At 35.7% G+C, this 20,642-nt stretch overlaps 1 protein-coding gene across 1 annotated transcript; it reads left to right on the plus strand.

The window, feature by feature from the left end:
* The first annotated feature begins 15,309 nt into the window (after positions 1–15,309).
* On the plus strand, positions 15,310–20,422 carry LOC141611205 (transcription termination factor MTERF2, chloroplastic). The gene is made up of 6 exons (XM_074429681.1): positions 15,310–16,048; positions 17,348–17,756; positions 18,000–18,215; positions 18,374–18,481; positions 19,184–19,458; positions 19,945–20,422. The coding sequence occupies exons 1-6, from the start codon at positions 15,393–15,395 to the stop codon at positions 20,219–20,221; spliced, it is 1,941 nt and encodes a 646-aa protein (XP_074285782.1). The 5' UTR covers positions 15,310–15,392; the 3' UTR covers positions 20,222–20,422.
* Positions 20,423–20,642: the final 220 nt, after the last annotated feature.

Raw genomic sequence — 20,642 nt, forward strand, 5'->3', positions numbered from 1 at the left:
ACCCTAAGGAGTCCACCAAAGGGTTGGCTAGTACTTAAGCTGACCACTTACTATCAAAATATGTAACTGAGGTCATGCCCCAACTTGGATATAAATCCACTAGTCAGGAACACAAAGGCTATCAAGCAGTGAACATATACTCGTCAAAGACTATAAAGACCTATCTATGATGAAGGCCGAAATACTCACCTAGGACCTAGTCTCAGCTAGTCCCAGCTTGAATACTTTAGCCCACATCACACAAGACTCACCACACAAGTCAAGTAAGACACCCACTTAACCATAAGAGGGCAAAAAGTCCAACTTAAATGCTAACATTCTATCATGTGAAAGGCTATATAAATGTCTATTCAGCAGATAATCCAACAGTATCCCCAATAAGTATTCAATACTAATTACCAATTCTAACAATATTAACCATGTTGAAGGCTTTAGGGGAATCTAGGGCCATTTCTACAATATAAGATACTATTAAATACAATCAACTATACATGTGAACCTAAGATATAATAAATGGCCTAAAACAAGAAAAAGGCCGATTATCTAATTCATTCAACCGAATTTTTACCCGCAACCCCACCTGCGACAGTGCGGGTTAAATTGCGGTGACCAATCACTCAATTAATCGACATCGCATCGATCCAAAGGGACTAAGGCTCGGTTTTGACAATCAACAAAACATTACAATTATCGCTATAAAATTCATTTTGAGCCTATTAATTACAATTTCATTTTGTAAACTATCCTAACATGTGATAACTATTAATATAAGCACAATTTTACCATTAACATAATTTTTATTACTAGTATGATTCAATTCAAAATACTACCCATTTGTTACTTATATTAATTATAACATTAATCAACCTAAAATGATAAACAAAGCATGGAAAACCGCGAAACAAGCAACGGGTCCGACCGGGCCAGCCATGGGCCAGCCATGGGCCGCCGGGCGCTTCCGGACTCGCCGCCCCCCATTACTCCTCTTTTTTTTCATTTTTATTCATTATAAGATCGTCTGAACATTAATTAATCGTTCCCATACTAATATCCTAACTTAAACTAACCAAAAGACATGAATTAACCATGCATGCACCAAATTTAAACATGTGAAAATTTCTACTCAATTAAAAATCACCCAAACATACAAAAATCAAAGCATGTGACGATCTTTCGTCGAGTAACTCGAAATATGTTACCTTAAGCTAGAAAAAGAGCAATTAGTACCTTAAAAACCCAACCCTAATATGCAACTAGCCGCTATCTTCGATAATATACGAGTCCCCAAACTCGTCCTCCAATTCTTCACCTAAATAAACAATTAAAACACAATAATAAGTACATAAGACCGAAATTACCGAAAATTCATCTTAAAACAACCTCAAGAAAACTGAAATTAAATTATACCAAGTTGTAGATCTCGACGAGGGGATTCCGTAAATGTAAATTTCGTGAAAATCCGATAAGAAACGAAGAAATTAGGTCGATTTTGGCTTGATTTTTGTTGAAATGTGTTTGGTTTTGGGTTTTAGAGGATTGAAGATGACATAAGAACAAAAATCAGAAAAATAGAAAGAAAAGGGGAGGGGATGCCGCGTAAGGGAGAGGAAAGGAAGGAGGGAGTCGGGTTTTTAGTCGGGATTTTACGAGTCGGATTTGACTCGTTTCGATAATAATTAAAACCGTAGGTCAAACGCAAATTCCGTCAAGACCAAAGTTCTTAAACACGAGATTACAAGAAAATTGAGTATTCATACGACCCATTTCCAAATTCGTTTACCCAACGTTCAAAAGAATTGTCATTTTCCCCCCGATACGCCCTTATTTCGAAATAAAAAGTTTTACACGGTTTAAACTATTTTTAAACATTTCAAAACTATCAAAATAAATAATTTTCTTCAAAATATAATAAAATTATATTTCTTTGAATTATTTTTACTTTAAATACATTAATGTCAAATTTTACTTGATTAATTAATTATTTTCGAAATATATTAACGGTCCGAAATTTACGGGGCGTTACAAATATGTTGTGTTGGGATTGAGTAAAGTGGATTTGAGTAAGTTTTCTTGTCCGAAAAGTGATTTCCGAGTCAGTGTTTATGGAATTGTACGTAGTTGTGATGTCTATCGGTGTGGTTGTGGCGCCTCGGGTGGTGATCCGGGCACGGTACTTAGTGTTGTGATGCGGGTATTTTCACACTGCGGTGTGGCTGTTGGTGACGGTTTTGCGATGCCGTCACCGGTTGTGGTGGAGTAGACGGGATGATTATGATACGAGTTTTCGAAAGTACATACCAGTTATACATAGATTGTTGTTTTGTTTGTTGTTGTTTCCTGTGAGTTTCAGTTTGGACAGATAGACTGTTGTTTTGTTTGCTGATGTTTCTTACAAGTTTCAATTTGAGAATGAGGGTAGAGTATGATATAAAGAGAGTTGTATATGTTTTCTTTGTTGTCTTGGTATAGAAATGTTCTGTTGATGGGACACAGTTGTCAGAAGTTGTTACAGTACTTTTGATCTTGTTGTAGATGAGACATCGGTGCACATAGTCATGGCAAGTGATTCGTAAAACATGTGTGGTAATGACCTGAAAGATGCAGGTGGTTCATAATCCTTTGTTGAGACAGTGAGTGTAGGGTGTTGGGGGAATTATTGTCATGATAAGTTATGTATGAGTTTTGCGGTAATAAAGGAAAGAACTTGAGGATCTAGTGTGAGTGTACGTAACGAGTGTGGATCGTGAGTTATGCTTTTGGGAGATAGGTGTTTTACATAGAGAGGTATGCCATGTTGCGGTAATGTGGAAGAGTTGGAGTATTGGTTATGCTAAGGGTTTTATGGTTTTGGTTAAATGGAGTGCAGAGTGAATTGAAATATGAGAACTATTTAAGTAAGAGAGTCTTGGAAATAGGAATGGTTATAGAAATGAGGTTATAGGCGGTTATCTTTGACATGTGGTGGTGATGAGGATAATGAGATGATATAACTAAGAATTTAGTATTAGTGAGTTACGAGGACGTAACATTTGTTTTAAGAGGAGTAGGATGCGGTAAAAGAGAGTTTCATGTTTGTGCATGTTGTAATATAATTAGAAGTAGAGTGTTGGTGTAGCATAAAGAAGGAAGTTGAATATTTTGTGGTTGATGTTGTAAAAGGCCATGGTCGAACTTGTAGTAGTGTGATGTTTAGGAGTGGGAGAATATTTTATATAGTGTTGACAGTTGGAGGATGATTTTATGAGTCTGAGTAAACTTCGAGGACGAAGTTCCTTTTAAGGGTGGTAGAATGTAACATTCCGTTTGATGTCATTGAGTGTTTTGATATTGGATTTGGTAGTGGATGATATTATGGAGCTAGCAGCGTTAGAGAATGGTAGTTGGTAGTGTATGGAATTAGTGTCGGGAGAGTTTATGATGTAGTTGATACGACATCGTGAGCGATGTGTGGAGGTAGGAATAGTTGGTGGAGTTGGTGTTAAGAGTTCACGAGTTATAGGGCGAGGTTTTGTTTTGAGTCTTAGTTGCGTTGTTGTGTCCTAGTCAAGTTGGTAGGTTTGTTTTTATGTATGTGTTGAACTTCGGGGACGAAATTCCTTTTAAGGAGGGAAGACTGTAATACTCCGTATTTATGAGTCTCTGGGTACTCTATCGAGTAGGCCTTACTCTGTCGAGTAAGGGTGAGTTGCGTTTTAAAATAGTTTCTGACCTGTTGGGTACTCGATCGAGTAACTAAGATACTCGATCGAGTAAGGGGGCACTCGATCGAGTACCTTAGCTACTCGATCGAGTAGCCGGTTCTGAGGAGTTATTTCTCGGGTTTTGTTAATTATGCGATTAAGGTATATAATACTTCCGTCATTGTTCTTAAACACTTTTTCAAAACCTAATCACTGTCAAGAGAGAAAACAAAGTACGTTCTTCGCTTTAATCGCATTGTTAGAAAATCCCGGAGTTTGGAAGGTCGGATTTCACCTTTCGTTATACCGTTGAGATCCTTGCGTCGAGGGTAAGATCTATGTACCGTTTTTACAGTATTTCCTTTAAGTTGGTTAAACCCTAATATGGGGATTTGGGGGTTTTGTGTAGATTGTGATTTGGTAGTGTTTATGTGTTTTTATGATAGGAGGAGGTTTTGTAGAAGAGGCTTTTTGATACAGTTGTTGATACCGTCTGATAGTTGTGCTTTCCAGGTAGGGTTTCCCTACTCAGTATTAGTCCCATAGTGATTGTTGATGTGTTGAGATTGATTGTTTGATTAATATCGTAATTGTATTGTGACGGTTGTGATTGTGATTGTGATTGTTTATCTCTGGTTCTCGAGATGCGTTCTCGGCTGAGTGGAGTCACTTGCGGGAGTGGCTTCACGCCCTAGTTTCGCCCTTCGTGGAACCCACCACGGAAGGGGATGTGCACATTAATGAACAGGGAATTCGCTCAATTTGAGGAGCGGGGATTTGGTGGGTACGACTGCGGTCCCCCACTGGCAGGGCTGGTCCAGTGGACAGTCGGTGATTGAGATTGATGGGACTTGTGTGATTGAGTGTGTGTGACGGTGTAAGCTGTCTGTTTGTCGTATTGTTGATATATATAAGTTGTGTGATTAGTACTGACCCCGGTTGGTGTTTTGTAAAACCTGCGGTGATCCATTCGGGGATGGTGAGCAGTAATTGAGCAGGTTTGAGTTGAGTTACTGGGATAGATGGGATGTGCCACCGTCTGACGATAGAACTCTTCCGCTGTAGCTTTACTAGTTTTATAGACTTTTCAGTTAACTCAGTGGACAGTTGGTTTTGAGAACATGTATCGTATTTTGGTATTTGGTTTCAGTTGTAACCTTTCACTAAAGTTATATTATTTAATGTTGTTTCGTTATTGTCTTATGATTATCATGACTCGGGTAACCGAGATGGTAGCATCCTTATACTTGAGTGGTCCTGGTAAGGCACTTGGAGTGTGGGGGTGTTACAGTAAACTTATGCGTAAACTAATAGTAATGTAAAATCGTAAACTATAAGTAGAAATACATTAATAGAGATGAAATTGTAGAGAAGAACAAATAACCAAGTGAACTTGAATAGGAAAATGCTTGTATTATAACTTGAACTAGCTTAGCACCCGTGCAAAATTGCACGGGAATATATAAAAAAGCTTTTATAATTTTTTAGTTATATCATTGTAGTAGTTTGAGTGTATAACAATTTTACGCAAATACTCTACATTAGATAAATATATATATTTATTCTAAAATCAAGACAACAATTATAATAGACTAATGCAAACAAATGTTTGTGATATTAATATAACATCCAATCGTCTAGAAACGGGTACAATAATCGATATTTAAATGTTTACGCACATGTTAAATATCATGTCTGTATCTGTGTCTAGCATCTTTGATTGATACGTTAAATATCATGTCTATATCTGTGTCTAGCCACAACCACTGTCACGTAATCCACCGCTCTCCACCACCACTCGATCACACCTACCAAATCTCCACCCTTGTCGTGTGCTAGTTTCCCCAGCCTAGCCACTGCACTACACCAAACCTTACTTGCACACCACACCCGCCCCCTCCACCCCTTCGTGGGTGTGCGCGATGGCCTCTTGCCACCCAACCCCATCCCTTAAAGCCACCCAACCCCTCCCTCATTGTTCACTCCACCAACAACACCCTCTAATTAATTTAGGTTAATGATAACGCCACTACCATTTTTACTAATACCACTCGATTTGTGAGAGAGTGAATAGTACGTTATCCATATAATTACCTTATATTTGAGTGGCATTAACAAAAACAGTGGTGGCGTTATCATTGCCCTTAATTTATCAAGTCTAACAGGAATACAACCCTAACTTGAAAAAAACAACAAATTAACTTAAACTAAAATAAAATTTCTGGTTATTTATTGGTTACCAAAACGCGTGGTTGCCTTAATTATTGATTAAGATAAGTAATTATAGTATTTGAGAAAAAAATTTATAGATTTTGAAAGGAAATGAAAAGTAAGAATTAATTTTTCTTCTTTTAGAGAGAAGGGTATTTGGTGGAAAATTTGTGGTAAAATGTCAAAATAGTGTAAAAGAGTAAAATGCGTATATGAAAGAACATTCTTATTCTCACACTCTCTATATACTTCATTATTCTCATTCTCGTTTCTTATTTCATCTTTTATTTTCAAGTTTAGGTGATTATTCCAACTCTTTTTTTTACTTTCTCCATTAGATTTAACCATTGTATGTTTTCAAATTAGGGTTCTTCATCAAAAAGGGAGGAATTTGGGGAAGACGTAAAAACTTTCCTAGGATTGGAACTCATTGGGGATTTAGATTAGATGGAAACCATAATCTAGGATTTAATTTGAGGAAGAAGTTTAAAAGATTGAGATGATTTTCAAAATCCCCACTTTAATTAGAAAGTAATTTAGGTCTATGTTTAATGATGAGTGAAGTTAAAAAAATTAGGTTAAAGAGGAGATATGTTTGGGTAAGTGGATGGTATGAGTGAGGGGAGTGTAAAACAGGGATATTCTTGTATTCTCATGCGCAAATAGGAGGTTCGTGGTCATGTGTTAGTTAGTTTTAATCCGAACCAACAATATTAGTAGCAGTTCTTAAAGAAATATTACTTTGGTAGCAGTTGGTAAAATCTGAATTATACATGGTAGCAGTTATGAAAAAACTCGAATACATTAAAAATTTAATTAAATTATTTAATAAACTGGTAACAAATATTTATTTGATAACTTAATTTCGTTGAACTATCAAAATACATTGTGTTTAAGCAATTTTTAAAAAAATGCAAGAATCACTCATCAAAGATATCCTGCTAAATTGGTATGATTAATATCAATTGAGTTTCTCTCTATTTATTCCTCTCTCCATTTCCTTCCATTTCCTATTAATGGTCTAGATTCCGTCTCAAAATGATTTAAGGGTCAGTTGAATGAAAAGGTTGAAAGTGGATAATGATTAAATATTGTTCTATTAGAAGAAATGGAAGGAAATGGAGAGAATAGGAAATGGAGAGGATCTCCTCTCGATTAATATGTAGCACAATTGTTTAAAATGAGGGAGTTGAATCTGGAAGGAGGCTGATTGGCTAGAGGAATAGGACACATGGGTTGTCGCATAGATCAATTTATAAAAAGTAGGATTCAAGGTTTTGGGTCGCAAGTCCACAACAACAGAGTCCATAAGAAAGAGTGCATAGTACTTTGGCGGGAATAGAATGCACCATATGAAGACACGTGTTTAGCTGGTTTCTCTATTATAATTATATATAGATGTAGAACAAAATGTTGAAAGATTAAACTAAGGAAAGCTTAACAATTTGTAAACTAAATATGAAAACTATTGAGAGAAGTATTGCTTAAGGCTATAACAGAGTGTTGAGACGTAAGAATAAGATGATGCGTTGATGCACACAAGTCCCCTTTGTGACACCCTCATACTCCAAGTGCCTTACCAGGACCACTTTAGGTATGGAAACGTCACCATCTCGGTTACCAGAGGCAATGATAATCATAAGACAATAAAGAAACATAATTTAAAGGTAAAAGACGGTTTAAGTGATTACATGTTCCAAAACCCAAAACTGTTAACTGAAATACAAAGTACTCAAAAACGTCTACTAGCAAAACTGTCATAACTATAAGACATCGTCTGACACAGCGGAATACTCTTCTAACAGCCACGTGATGACTCATCCCAGCTATCCCATATGCGTCATATCATACCTGCTCAATAACTGCTCACCATCCCCGAATGGATCACCACAATTTTTAAAACATTTAAACGGGGTTAGTACTAATTATACAACACAAGCCACAACGAAACAAGTACACAAATAGCTCAACAACACAGCAATCCTCCAAACTCCATAATCAATCTCCACACAACTGACTACACACTAAAGTGTGTAGTCCTGCCAGATTACCCATCGCAACAAGTACTCCACACCGCCAGTGGGGGACCACAGCCGTACCCACCAAATCCCCGCTCAACAACCACTGAGCGATAAACCCAAGTTTCCTTAATGCGCACATCCCCTCATGTGGCGGGTTCCATAGAGGGCGAACCAAGGGCGTGAAGTCACTCCCGCAAGTGACTCCACTCAGCCAGGGACGCGCCCCGAATATCACAAACAGTTATACAACAACAATCGACAATATAAACCAACAACCGTCACAATCGATCACCGGCAATATAATTAATCAATAACCACAATACAACCACCACACACATCATGTAACTAATACTAAGTGGAGAAACCCTACCTGGAAAGCAACACGAAATCAGACGATCTAAACAGCTACTCAGAATCTCTCCTCAACAAAGCCTCCTCCTATACATACATACATATTATTAATACCGTAACCACATAATCACAAAAACCCCCAAATACCCAAATTAGGGTTTAACCAACATTAACCAAATGATATAAAAATGATATGTAGAACTTACCCATGATACAAGGACCACAAAGGTGTAAAGAATGATGAAAACCGACACCTCTAACTCTGGAATTTGCTAATAATGCGAAGGAATGATTCAACGTAACTTGAAATCTCTCTTGACTGTGATTTAGGTTTTGTAAAAGTGTTTAAAGAAGATGACGGAACTTAATATATATTAATCCGCATTATTAACAAACCCGTCAGTGCCAAGCTTACTCGATCGAGTACCCTACAGGCAGACTACTGTTTTGCATAAAATCCAACTTACTCGACAAAGTAAGCCCCACTCGATAGAGTACCCCATGACACATAAAACCGTAGTATTACACCCTTTATATAGGATTTGGAAGTGAAACGAAAAAACCGAGAGACAACTAACCCCGATCGGGGACTTGTGTCTTCAACTCCTTTGCCTTAATTCTCCTCTTAATTGCTTGGAGAATCTTATGTTGGTGATTAATTGTGCGATTAATCACCCGGTTAAGACCTTAATTCTTGGCATCCTAGGTAGTTTGGAATTCTATCTTTTCCACCTTGACTGGACTTGAAGTTGGGTTTGACTTTGATTGTTGACAACATTGCATTACACACATTAGTCCATCAATTTCTCCATGCAAAACCCATGTCAATACTCCATGCTAGTCCAATACTTGGTTTTGTTTAGTCATTGCACTCTAGTAGCTAATCTTGTAGTATTTTAGTTTCAAAAAGCTTAAGCATCCTACAAAACATGTGGAAAGTAGCAAATGCAACTAGAATAACAAATATTAGCTCAAAACACTATGATAAGTGCTAAACGACATGCAAAATAGAGCTAATATAAGGGGTGAAAATCTATAAAATATGCACTTATCAATATATACCGCACATTGCGCGGGGTCTAAACTAATTGTATATCAAATCATTTAAAGCCAATAAAAATATATCTACGCATCTGCTTTTTCCTTAATTCTGATTTCTCTTCAGTCGACATACCCTTCTCTTTCCATTCTCTAAATTTAACTTAAACGACAGTCGACAAATCTCCCTTCTCACTAATTCCAATTCTAAAATGGTGAAAGGAAAGCAATTGACATCACCATAAAGGAGGAAGAACGCATCTAACAATATTTCGGTGAACGATAAGCAATTTACATCATCATCAAAAAGGATAAATGCATCTAATTTAACAATACTTTGAGGTAAATTTCTACACCAATCATACGAGATATTATTAAAAGAATACGAGTTAAAAAATACGAACACATAAGAATACAAACTATTAAGATAAGTGATATGTTCATTTTATATATACTTTTACCCCTCATTTTAGCTCGGTTTATATTGTTCATCATACTTTAAATAGTATATTTTTGAGCTAATCTTGTGTTCTAGGTGTGTTGTTGTGTTTGTTACGTTTTTGTAGGAATCTAAGCATTTAGAGGTTTTTTCCTATCATTTTATACACCAAGTTCACTAAACTAAACAAAACCAAGTGTTGGACTAAGCATGGAGTATTGGAATGAGTTTTGCATGGAGAAATTGATGGATCAGTATGTGTAATGCAAATGTTGCCAACAATCAAAGTCAATTCCAATGTTCAAATCCACACTACTACAAATGAGCACTTGGGCCACGGCTAAATTCGTGGCGCAAGTGCTAAATTTCCGTGGCTAAATCATTTTGCCACGGGAATACCTACTGTGACGCAAGTGGCCGTGGCAAAGAGATAACCACGGGAAAAACAAGAACGCGGCTATTATTAAATTTTTGGCCACGGATTCTCTCGTGGCTAATAACTCCCGTGGCCAAAAGAATTTCCCGTGGCCAAAAAATAATTCCCGTGGCAAATAATATATACGAAAATTAAATAAAAAAACGTAAAATAATTTTTTTTTTCACAATAGAGATTTTATCATATATGGAACCGTGACAATTTAGGTCATTGTTTTGCTAGTTAACTCGATTTATTTGAATGTTAACATGTTTTCACCAATCATGCATCCGTGTGCATCGGAGAGGCTTCCCAGGTGGTCACCCATCCCAACACTACTCTCACCTGAGCACGCTTAACCATAGAGTTCTTTTGATGTGCTACCGAAATTGAAAGTTAACTTTGTTGATATAATTGGCGCTTTGAATCCTTTTAAGTTTATTTTTTTCTTTTAAAATTTACCTTTAATACTATTTAATTACAAAAATGTTACATGATTTAAAAATTTTTGCGAGAAAAACATTATTTTGGCCAAAACAATCAAAGTTTTGATGTTAATCTCCCGACTATAATTTTGACGTCATTCTTTATTTGCCGAAGTCAGCAAAACCGTTTTCTTCAAAAAGTAAACTTAATCCTGTTTTGCTAACATTTTTTTCTTTCTTTAGTTTATCAAAATTCTTATTTTTATTTCTTGTGTGCTCATTTTTTCGTATATTTCTCTATGCAAATTCTTTAGTAATACCGTCGTACCTGCGATATGAAAAATGTGACCGTTGTTTTGTAAAATAATGACAGCTTTTTATAACTAATGGTCTTTTTTCCCCCAAAGTGGTCATTATTAACCAAAAAGTAGTCACTTTTAACCCAAAAAAACACGAAAAAGATTGTCGTACAACAGAATCGCTACTAATTTTTCTTTGTTATAATTTATCATTTCTTTTCTCCAAAATTTCACATTATTTACACTTGTGACTTTAAATTATTATAATTTCTATATTTTCCCAGTTATGCACTCATTTTCAATGAAAAAAATTCACCATATTGAATTTTTATATTGATATTTTGTCCAATATGTTTTTTTAATTCATTTGTGGGAGATCATTTTTTTTACTTCAATTTTTTAGCGCACTTGTTTTATTTAATCAATTTTTTTAATCTAATTTTTGTTTCTTTTTCACTTCTAAAAAAATTTCTTAAATTTTTTTTCTAAACAAGTTAAATTTTATATCAAACTCAAATTTTTATATAAATATCTTACAAAAAAAGTTGTAAATCTAATTTTGAATGAAACGGTTTGACAATATATTAATTTTAGATTTCTCTAAGATATATGGTAAATAACTTAATTATTTAATTTGATATGCTATATCTTTAAACGTGATACGATCATTTAAGATTGTTATTCAACATTATAAAGTTTTAATTTAAAAAGTAAAAGAAATTAAAACAAATTCACAACTTTATTAAATAAAATTATATATTAAAACAAATTTCCTGAATTATCAATGTTTTTAAAAACCTACAAAACATAATTGTGATTTGTAAAAAAAAACCAAAAAATTTAGACAATAAAATTTTCTTTGCTTTCATTTAAGTTTATAAATTTTTTAAATTTCTTATTAAATTAAATAAAACAATAAAAAATACTAATTAAATTAATTAAAGTGTTTCCAAAATTTTATATTTAAATGTATTTTCATATTATTTATATTTGATTAAATTTTATTCAGATTTTGTATTTTTTATAATCAAGCAATTTTTAAGTTTGCCTTAACTTGCAAATATCTTAATTTAAGTCGGAAAAGATACTCGCCACGGGTGTTTGTTTGTTCGTGGCTAAATAAAACTTCGCCACGGGTGTGACATAGCTCGTGGCTAATTTGCCACGGGTGTAGCCTTATTCGTGGCGCAAGCGACTTTTTGCCATGGGAAAAGTTATCTCGTGGCGTAAATTTTTTTCCAAAATAATGAATAAGTTTTTCCCATGGCTAAGTAGAATTTAGCCACGAATTATAAATTCCCGTGGCATAATTCGTGGCCCAAGTGACAATTTGTTGTAGTGCCAAGTCAAAGAGGAAAGCATAAGATTCCAACATACATAGGATACTTTTTGGGAGCTCTAAAGATGTTAGATGAAGCATTTACCCGGGTGCATTAAGGGTCATTAATCACGTTCTTTGGATTCCTCAACAATTAAGTGAGGAATTAAGTGAAAAATACCCAGATGACTACGGCCCCGATCGGAGCTGGCAACCCCGATCGGGGTTAGCTGTCTGTTGATTGCTTACGTTTCTTTTCCCTCTCCTATAAATAGGAGAGGCATTTCATAGCTAAAGCATCTCAATTTTGACGTCACATTTCCTTTCAAAAGCCTTAAGCACTATATTTTCTCTCAATAGTTTTTCATATTAGTTTTACAATATTGTTAAGCTTGTAGTTCTCAAACAATTAGTTCTTAATATATTTCAAGCATTTGGTTATTATTTACTTCTCCTTTACAAGTTTTTCTCTATTAAGGTATTCTTATTTCTAGTTTGCAAGTTTATATTTTTATTTAGTTTATACTTAGTTTACAATTAAGTACTTTATTTATATTACATTAGTTTTATTTCTTCTACATGTTATATCACCTAATTTGTTTAGATCATACAACCATGTTTAGCATTTCTTATAATATAGTTCACAATTTACACCTTAATATGAGTAGCTAAATCTCTTAGTCTAAGGGCTAGGGGGGCCATGTATAAAATAATATGTAACTTGATAAAATAGGTTAATAATAATTTTGTTCATATTGCTTCTATCACATGTTTGCATCGTCACGTTTAATCCTTGTTTAAGGCCTTATTCATAGATTAAATTTGTTCATTCATTCTAAAAGTCGAGAGACATGGAATCGAATTAGACAAAGCATGTGTAGTAGGACGACCTAGTCATGGACGAAAGTTTCGCTAGTACCCGGTCTATGGTTGATACTAATGCCGTAAGGTGGGTATCTTTAAGCCTAAACAATTACAATATTATTAGTACCAAGTTTATCATAACCATATATTTACCTTTGCATGTGTGACCCGACCCCCTTAGACTCTTTTTTAATTATATAATTTACATCATAATTTTTATTAATCATCAAACAAACCAATCAAATCAAAATCGAAATCGACCTTGATAAGAATCTACCCATAGCATTTCACGACGTAATTCCCGTTTCCTTATGTTCGACCCCTATTGCTACATTAATTTGTGTCTAGGGAAATTATCTTTGAATAGGTACACGATAAGCCTATCAATAAGAATACGAGCTTAAAAGGATCACGAATTTAAAAATACGAGCATATAAGAATACGAGCTATTAAGATAAGAATACGAGATAATGTAAATAGAATACGAGTTTAAAATGATCACGCGCTTAAAAATACGAGCACATAAGAATACGAGCTAATGTAAAAATTATAAGAGCATTAAAATACGAGTACAAAAGAATGCGGGTTATTAAGATAAGAATGCGAGCTAATGTAAAAAAAATACGAGCTAATGTAAAAAAAATACGAGTTTCAACTATTTTTATGCATTAGAAATTTTGGATAAAAAAATTCCTTTAAGATGATGCTCACGAGTCACGTCATATGATTTGTTCCGCATAGCCAATTAATTATATAATAATTTAAGGGAGATGATTGATTAATTGGATGATGGAAGAAGATGGAGAGAAATTAGAAAAATATGGAAGCAGTTAAAGAGAAAAAGGGGATTAGATTAAAAATTGGATTACGTTACCGTTTTTTTTTACAAAATTAATTGAAAAAAGACTAAAATAAGCTTGCATGTACAATAGCATTGTACATCCAGTTGTATAGTCCGCGAACTCTGCCGAGAATGGCAAAATCTTATCTCATCTACATATATAGGACAATATCTACATACTAATAAGGTTTAATCATCAACATATTGGATATTTTGTGATTTATGTATATATTTTAATCTTTTATTCTAGGAAAAAGGCAATCGTATCGGATACCGTACACACGGTTTCATATTTTGCCGATCCTTATCCGATATACTTCCTCCATTCAACTCCACTCTACCACTTTACTTTATCACGTTTGACAACGCATGTTTTACGTGGTAAATATCGTTAGCTACGTATTTGCAAAATTATAAAAGTAATATTTTTAATGTACTTGTAACGACGAATCAAATAACATTTCACATAAATATATTTTCACTTACGTATTAAGAGAAAATTAAAATTGAATGTTTATTTGTGAATAGTGTAGAAAATTGAAAGTGTCAGACTAAAGTTGAATGGAGGAAGTAGTTTTTAAAGAACCGTATCGAATATCCGGAAATTCGTATCAAATATCCGAAAATCCGTATAATACATCGGATACGTATAATAAAACCGTACTGTATAATTTTGCTTAGCACTATTTGACACTAGAATCACACTATCACCTAGGAATGACGATACTTAGGTCCGAGTGGTTGGTTACTTGGTTTAGTTAGTTAGTTAATTTGGCGCCCCATCAAAATGCTAACTTACCACACTCACTTACACTTCCACCACCACATCTTCGCCATAAACCACCACCACCACCACCACCACCACCACCACAACTTCCGCCACACCAAACCCTTCACAACTTTCTCCCTCCAACCCCACCCAGAAACCCCCAAATCAACCACCCAAAATCCCAATTCCCAAAACCCTAATCCTAAAATCCTCCGTACCCACAACTCCAAATCCTCCTCTCTCCTCCTAAACCCCCAAACCCGCCCTCAAAACGACACCGTTTCACTCTCAGAACAAGAAAAAGATGCAATCTTGCAACTGTCTTTAGTGAGAAAACGACGAATCAAATAACATTTAATGTACTTGTAACGACGAATCAAATAACATCTCACATGAATATATTTTCACTTATGTATTAAGAGAAAATTGAAATTAAATGTTTATTTGTGAATAGTGTAGAAAATTGAAAGTGTTAGAGTAAAGTTGAATGAAGGAAGTAGTTTTTAAAGAACCGTATCGAATATTCGGAAATTCGTATCAAATATCCGGAAATCCGTATAACACATCGAATACGTATAATAAAAATATAAAACCGTATCGTATAATTTTGCGCAGAACTATTCGACACTAGAATCACACTATCACCAAGGAATGACGATACTTAGGTCCGAGTGGTTGGTTACTTGGTTTAGTTAGTTAGTTAATTTGGCGCCCCATCAAAATGCTAACTTACCACACTCACTTACACTTCCACCACCACATCTCCGCCATAAACCACCACCACCGCCACCACCACCGCCACACCAAACCCTTCACAACTTCCTCCCTCCAACCCCACCCAGAAACCCCCAAATCAACAACCCAGAATCCCAATTCCCAAAACCCTAATTCCCAAATTCTCCGTACCCACAACTCCAAATCCTCCTCTCTCCTCCTAAACCCCCAAACCCGCCCTCAAAACGACACCGTTTCGCTCTCAGAACAAGAAAAAGATGCAATCTTGCAACTTTCTTTAGTAAGAAAACGACCACCTCAATTTCCCGGGTCAATTTATACTCGACCACCTCATGGAAATGACCTTTCTACCCCTGCGTTAAATACCCTTTTGAGGGAAGGTGAGGATGATGAGGAAATGTTGATTAGAGCTGTTGAAATTAGGAGGAAAGTTGCTTTGGAAATTTTTATTGAGGTTATGGTTAGGAAGGGTAAATTTGGTATTACTTATTCTACTAATTTGAGTAATAGGATTAGTGGGTTTATTGATTTGGTTATGATTGAAGCTGCTTTGATGAAAAAAGATCCCGAATTTTCGAGACTTTCGTTTAATGCTCGTGCTAGGTGTTTTATTGAGGAGTCTAAAGTTGTTCCTCTTATAAGGTTGGATTTCTATTAGTCTATTTCTAGCTTGTTGGTTTTTGATGGGTTTTATGTTATGCTAGATTTTGTAGTTATATACACCTTCAGTCTCCGTCATTTGTTTATCTTTGCGTTTGGATAGGAAGACACCATTTGTAGCTCTAAGGTCGAATCTAGTGGTCTTTTTTCAAGCTCGTTGGGTTTGCTAATTTTTATGTTATGCTAGATTAGTAGATTTTGTAGTTATGTACGGCTGTACGCCCTCAGTTCCCGTCATTTGTTTACCTTTGCATTCGACACAAAGACCAGGAAGGGGAAGACACCATTTGTAGTTATGAGGTTGAATCTAGTAGTTTTTTTTTTCTAGCTCACTGGTTTTGATGGTTTTTGTGTTATGCTAGATTTTGTAGTTATATACTCGCTATCTCCACGTCATTTGTTTACCTTTGCATTCGGCACAAAGACTAGGAGATAGGTAGACACCATTTGTAGCTAGAAGATTGAATCTAGTACTGAGTAGTTTTTTTCTAGCTCATTGGTTTTGATGATTTTCATGTTATGCTAGATTTTGTAGTTGTATACATTTACCTTTGCATTCGATACAAAGAACAGGAAATAGGAAGACACCATTTGTAGCTATTATTATTGGTTGACTAGTGGATGAAAAAGCTAGAAATATAAAAGGTAAACAAATGAGACGCACCAAAATGAAATAGTTAAACAAATGTGTGGAACAGAGGGAGTGTAAGTTTTTTTGTAATGATAGTTTGCTACATTGTTGTTTTCAATTTCGGTACCATCCTCTCATATCCTTCACTATGAGGATTTGTGTATTTTGATGCTTGCAAATTGTCGAATTGATACTGTTTTAGTGGGTTGGGACGTGGAGTAAATACTACTCTGTATGTTGCATTTCCTGGTTAACGCTGTCGTAAATTTAAGCATGCTAATGTCTCCTTATAACTTAGTTTTATGTCTTCATTGATTAATTGTCTTTGTGCTGCTTTTAAGAGGACATTGTTACGGTAGCTCCCCTGGGTGTAATTTCTGTGCTTGAAGTTGTCTGAGCGATAAAATATTTGGTGTTTCCAGTTATCTTTTGTGCTGTGGTTTCTTGTTTTTCTGTAAATTACTTGTTCTAGGTGCTAATCGTTTGAGTTTAGCATTGTGCCTGAAAGTTTGTGAATAGTTGGTTGGTATGTATGAGAACTTGATGAGTAACCACCACGGGGAAATTACTCATTATTGTATCATGTACAGAAGTCGTCTGAAGACTGCATCAACCTGAGAGGGCTAAGTCATTCTTTGAATGTTTTGTAGGTGGTTGAAACACAATTCTTTGTCATACCCTCAGATTGCGACACTCATATCTGTATCGAAGGGAAATATGGGATCAATAATGGCGCGTGCAGAATGGTTAAAGTCAGTTCATGTGAAGGGAAGGAGTATAGGAATCGTGTTCTTGAGGGTAGGGGAGACCATTGTTAGGCGTAGCATTGAAGAACTGGATGAAATTGTTTCATATCTTGAGAGCAAAGGTGTGAGAAAGGATTGGATGGGTTATGTACTAAGCAGATGTGCAGAATTATTAGCTTTTGAAATGAAAGAATTGGAAACTCGGGTCAGCTTTTATACAGACATGGGCATGAATGATCACGATTTTGGGACAATGGTGTATGATTATCCCAAAGTGCTTGGCTATTTTACTTTAGAGGAAATGAAGCAGAAGGTATGTTAATGTTCTCTGTTAATTTTATGACCCGGAAAGTTATGTTCCATTGAAATGGAAGAATAATACAGTAGTTCGTATATTACTATTTGTGCTATTAGCCATGAAGCTACAAAAGGAGTATAGAACTAGCATCATGTTGCATGACCATTTGTGCTATTAGCCATGAAACAGTATTTTCCAGCCAACAGTAATGCACTACAATATCCTATGCAGAAAGTGATAAGAGGCTCATGGTTTTAGGTAAACTATCTTAAGGATTTCGGACTTAATAATGAAGATGTTGGAAGACTGTTGGCATTTAAGCCTCAACTAATGGCCTGTGGCATTGAGGAACGATTTAAACCCCTTCTCAAGTTCTTCTACTATCTCGGGGTTAATAAAGATGGCGTGAGAAAAATTCTTGTTGTCAAACCAGTAGTGTTCTGTGTGGACCTGGAAACAACTATTGTTCCAAAGGTACTAAATTTCTGCTTTTTTATGTTAAATGTTATCCATTTCCATCCATAACTCCAATTTTTTTTTGATGTAGCTTCCGCTTCAATAAAGTATGTTATGCGGTACTGTCTCTGTAGCTTCCCAGAGTGATTTAATAATGTTCTTTCATCACTTTGTAGGTACAATTTCTGCTGGACATGGGTATAAAAGAAGATGCCGTTGGTCGCATGCTTGTCAAGTTTCCGCCGTTGCTGACGTACAGCTTATACAAGAAAATTCGTCCAGTGGTTTGTTCCTTCTTTTGCTTGATAATGTTGCTTTATTTCCATCACTCATCAGCTATGCCATGTCAATACATGGACTATGTATGTTTGACCTCTCTACCTTCCCATAAGCGGAAGCATTTGAGGTACTGGATAACGTTGTCTATGTTTAACTATCAACCTTAGATTGTTGGGGCACGTGTCGGCTAAGATCTCCATTCTTGAAATTGGAGTCTTTTCTATACTTCTCAGTTCTCTCATTGGAAAGGAAATATGATACACGACTGAAACTTGGGATGTAATAAATAACATCATTTTAATAATTATTTATTCTCTCCAAAGGTTTATTTACGAGTGGTTGGACGATGACATGAAAGATGAATGTTTTGTACTACAGCATAATTGATGGATAATAAAAGTTACCATCTACAGCATTCTTGCATTCTTTACATCTATAAACAGTTTACAATTAATGGTTGTTTCCCGTGAGAAGAGCTAGGTAGTTATGGATGAAGGACTGTATCCTTTCACAAGATGGTGAGCTTCCTAGATATGCATTGCATCCTTTATTACTGACGATTCTTGAACTTTTAACGGATTCTTGCACACTTTCCTCTTTCGGGTTACCATCACTGACTGCAACGTACTCGTAGCATGTTTATAAGTCAAATGTAGTAAATGGGTAAATCTGAGCCTGCTGTAACTACATTAGTACTTTGCTTTCAGGTTGTGTTTTTATTGACAAAAGCTGGAGTCACTCAGAAAAATATAGCAAAGGTGGTAGCTTCGGCACCTGAACTATTAGGATGTAGCATTGCAAACAAGTTGGATGGAAATGTGAAATATTATTTGTCCCTTGGTATTAGACTTCATCAATTAGGTAGCATGATTGCAGATTTTCCAATGCTTCTACGTTACAACACAGAACTTTTCCGCCCCAAGTATCGCTACCTACGGAGAACTATGGTCCGCCCGTTGCAGGATCTTATTGAATTTCCAAGGTGAGCCACATGTAATTTTTCTATGGAGCCAAAGATTAATTACTCTTTGGTTTCGGATTATGATGGAATAAAGCAAAATGGCTCACTAAAGTGATTGCGCTTCTTTCTATTGTGAAGTACCAGTCATTCAATGTAGTTTTCAACGCAATTTTCATCTTGGGTCATTCGGAAACAGTCTCTTTGTGTTGCTAACACAAGGGTAAGACTGCGTACATCCGACCCCCCCTTACCCCACAATTTGCGGGAGCCATTGAGGCACACTGGGGTAATGTTGTTGTTGTTGTTGTTTCAGCTTCTTTTGCTCTAGTCACACGTAATTGGACCTCACAAATAGGTTTGACCGTTTGAGTATAGGTTTTGGAATTGATCATTTTAGGTCATTATGTACTTCGTATCCGGTCAGAGCGGATTGTGCATCATTTTGTGTTGGGATTTTTGTGTCAGCTCTACAGTTGGGTAACTAGATTGTAATTCTACTCCATGCAGGTATTTCAGCTACTCCCTGGAAGAAAAAATCATACCAAGACACAAGGTGTTGGTGGAAAACCGGGTAAACTTCAAACTTCGGTATATGTTGGCTACTTCTGATGAAGACTTCCATCAACGAGTTCAGGCTGCCATTGAAAAACGACAGAATTTTGAATCAGGCATTTTCAGACCAGGCATGGAGGATGTAGAAAATGACGATGAGAATGATAACCAGATTGAAACTGACATTAGTTCTGATGACGCTGTTTCTACTACTAATCTTACCGATGACTAAAACTCCTTTTATCTATGATACTTCAGGTAGTGATCACCCACGGTGTTCAGAGTTTAGAGTTGTACAAAATGTATTTGATGTATGAATCTTTCGACACCACACATATGTTCAAGATTTGTATTCATTCGTATCCTAAGTTCCTAGAGTTGAGCATCTTACTCGGACACTAATAAAGCGTCTTATATATCGCGATTTTCGTTTTCCACGCGACAACAATTTCATACGTGTTTCTGTAATTTACCCAACAATTTTGCTTTTCTACGCAAGTTTGTCGGAAACTACATGACGAACTAATAAACACTAAAGAGGGTAAACGCAAGAAAAGAAGTCTTGAAAATTTGTTGCTTCGAAAAGAATACTCCGTATTACTTGCGAGTATATTTTTCTACACGACGGTTTTACATAGAAGTTTGTAAAACGG

The sequence above is a fragment of the Silene latifolia genome, chromosome 11 (genome assembly GCF_048544455.1).
Source record: "Silene latifolia isolate original U9 population chromosome 11, ASM4854445v1, whole genome shotgun sequence".
NCBI lineage: Eukaryota > Viridiplantae > Streptophyta > Magnoliopsida > Caryophyllales > Caryophyllaceae > Silene > Silene latifolia.

Bases quoted from the DNA above. Each gene is read 5' to 3' on its own strand.
- LOC141611205 (XM_074429681.1), top strand. From the start codon at position 15,393: ATGCTAACTTACCACACTCACTTACACTTCCACCACCACATCTCCGCC. The intron at 17,757-17,999 runs GTATGTTAATGT...TCATGGTTTTAG, and splicing joins TAGAGGAAATGAAGCAGAAG to GTAAACTATCTTAAGGATTT. The intron at 18,216-18,373 runs GTACTAAATTTC...ATCACTTTGTAG, and splicing joins AAACAACTATTGTTCCAAAG to GTACAATTTCTGCTGGACAT.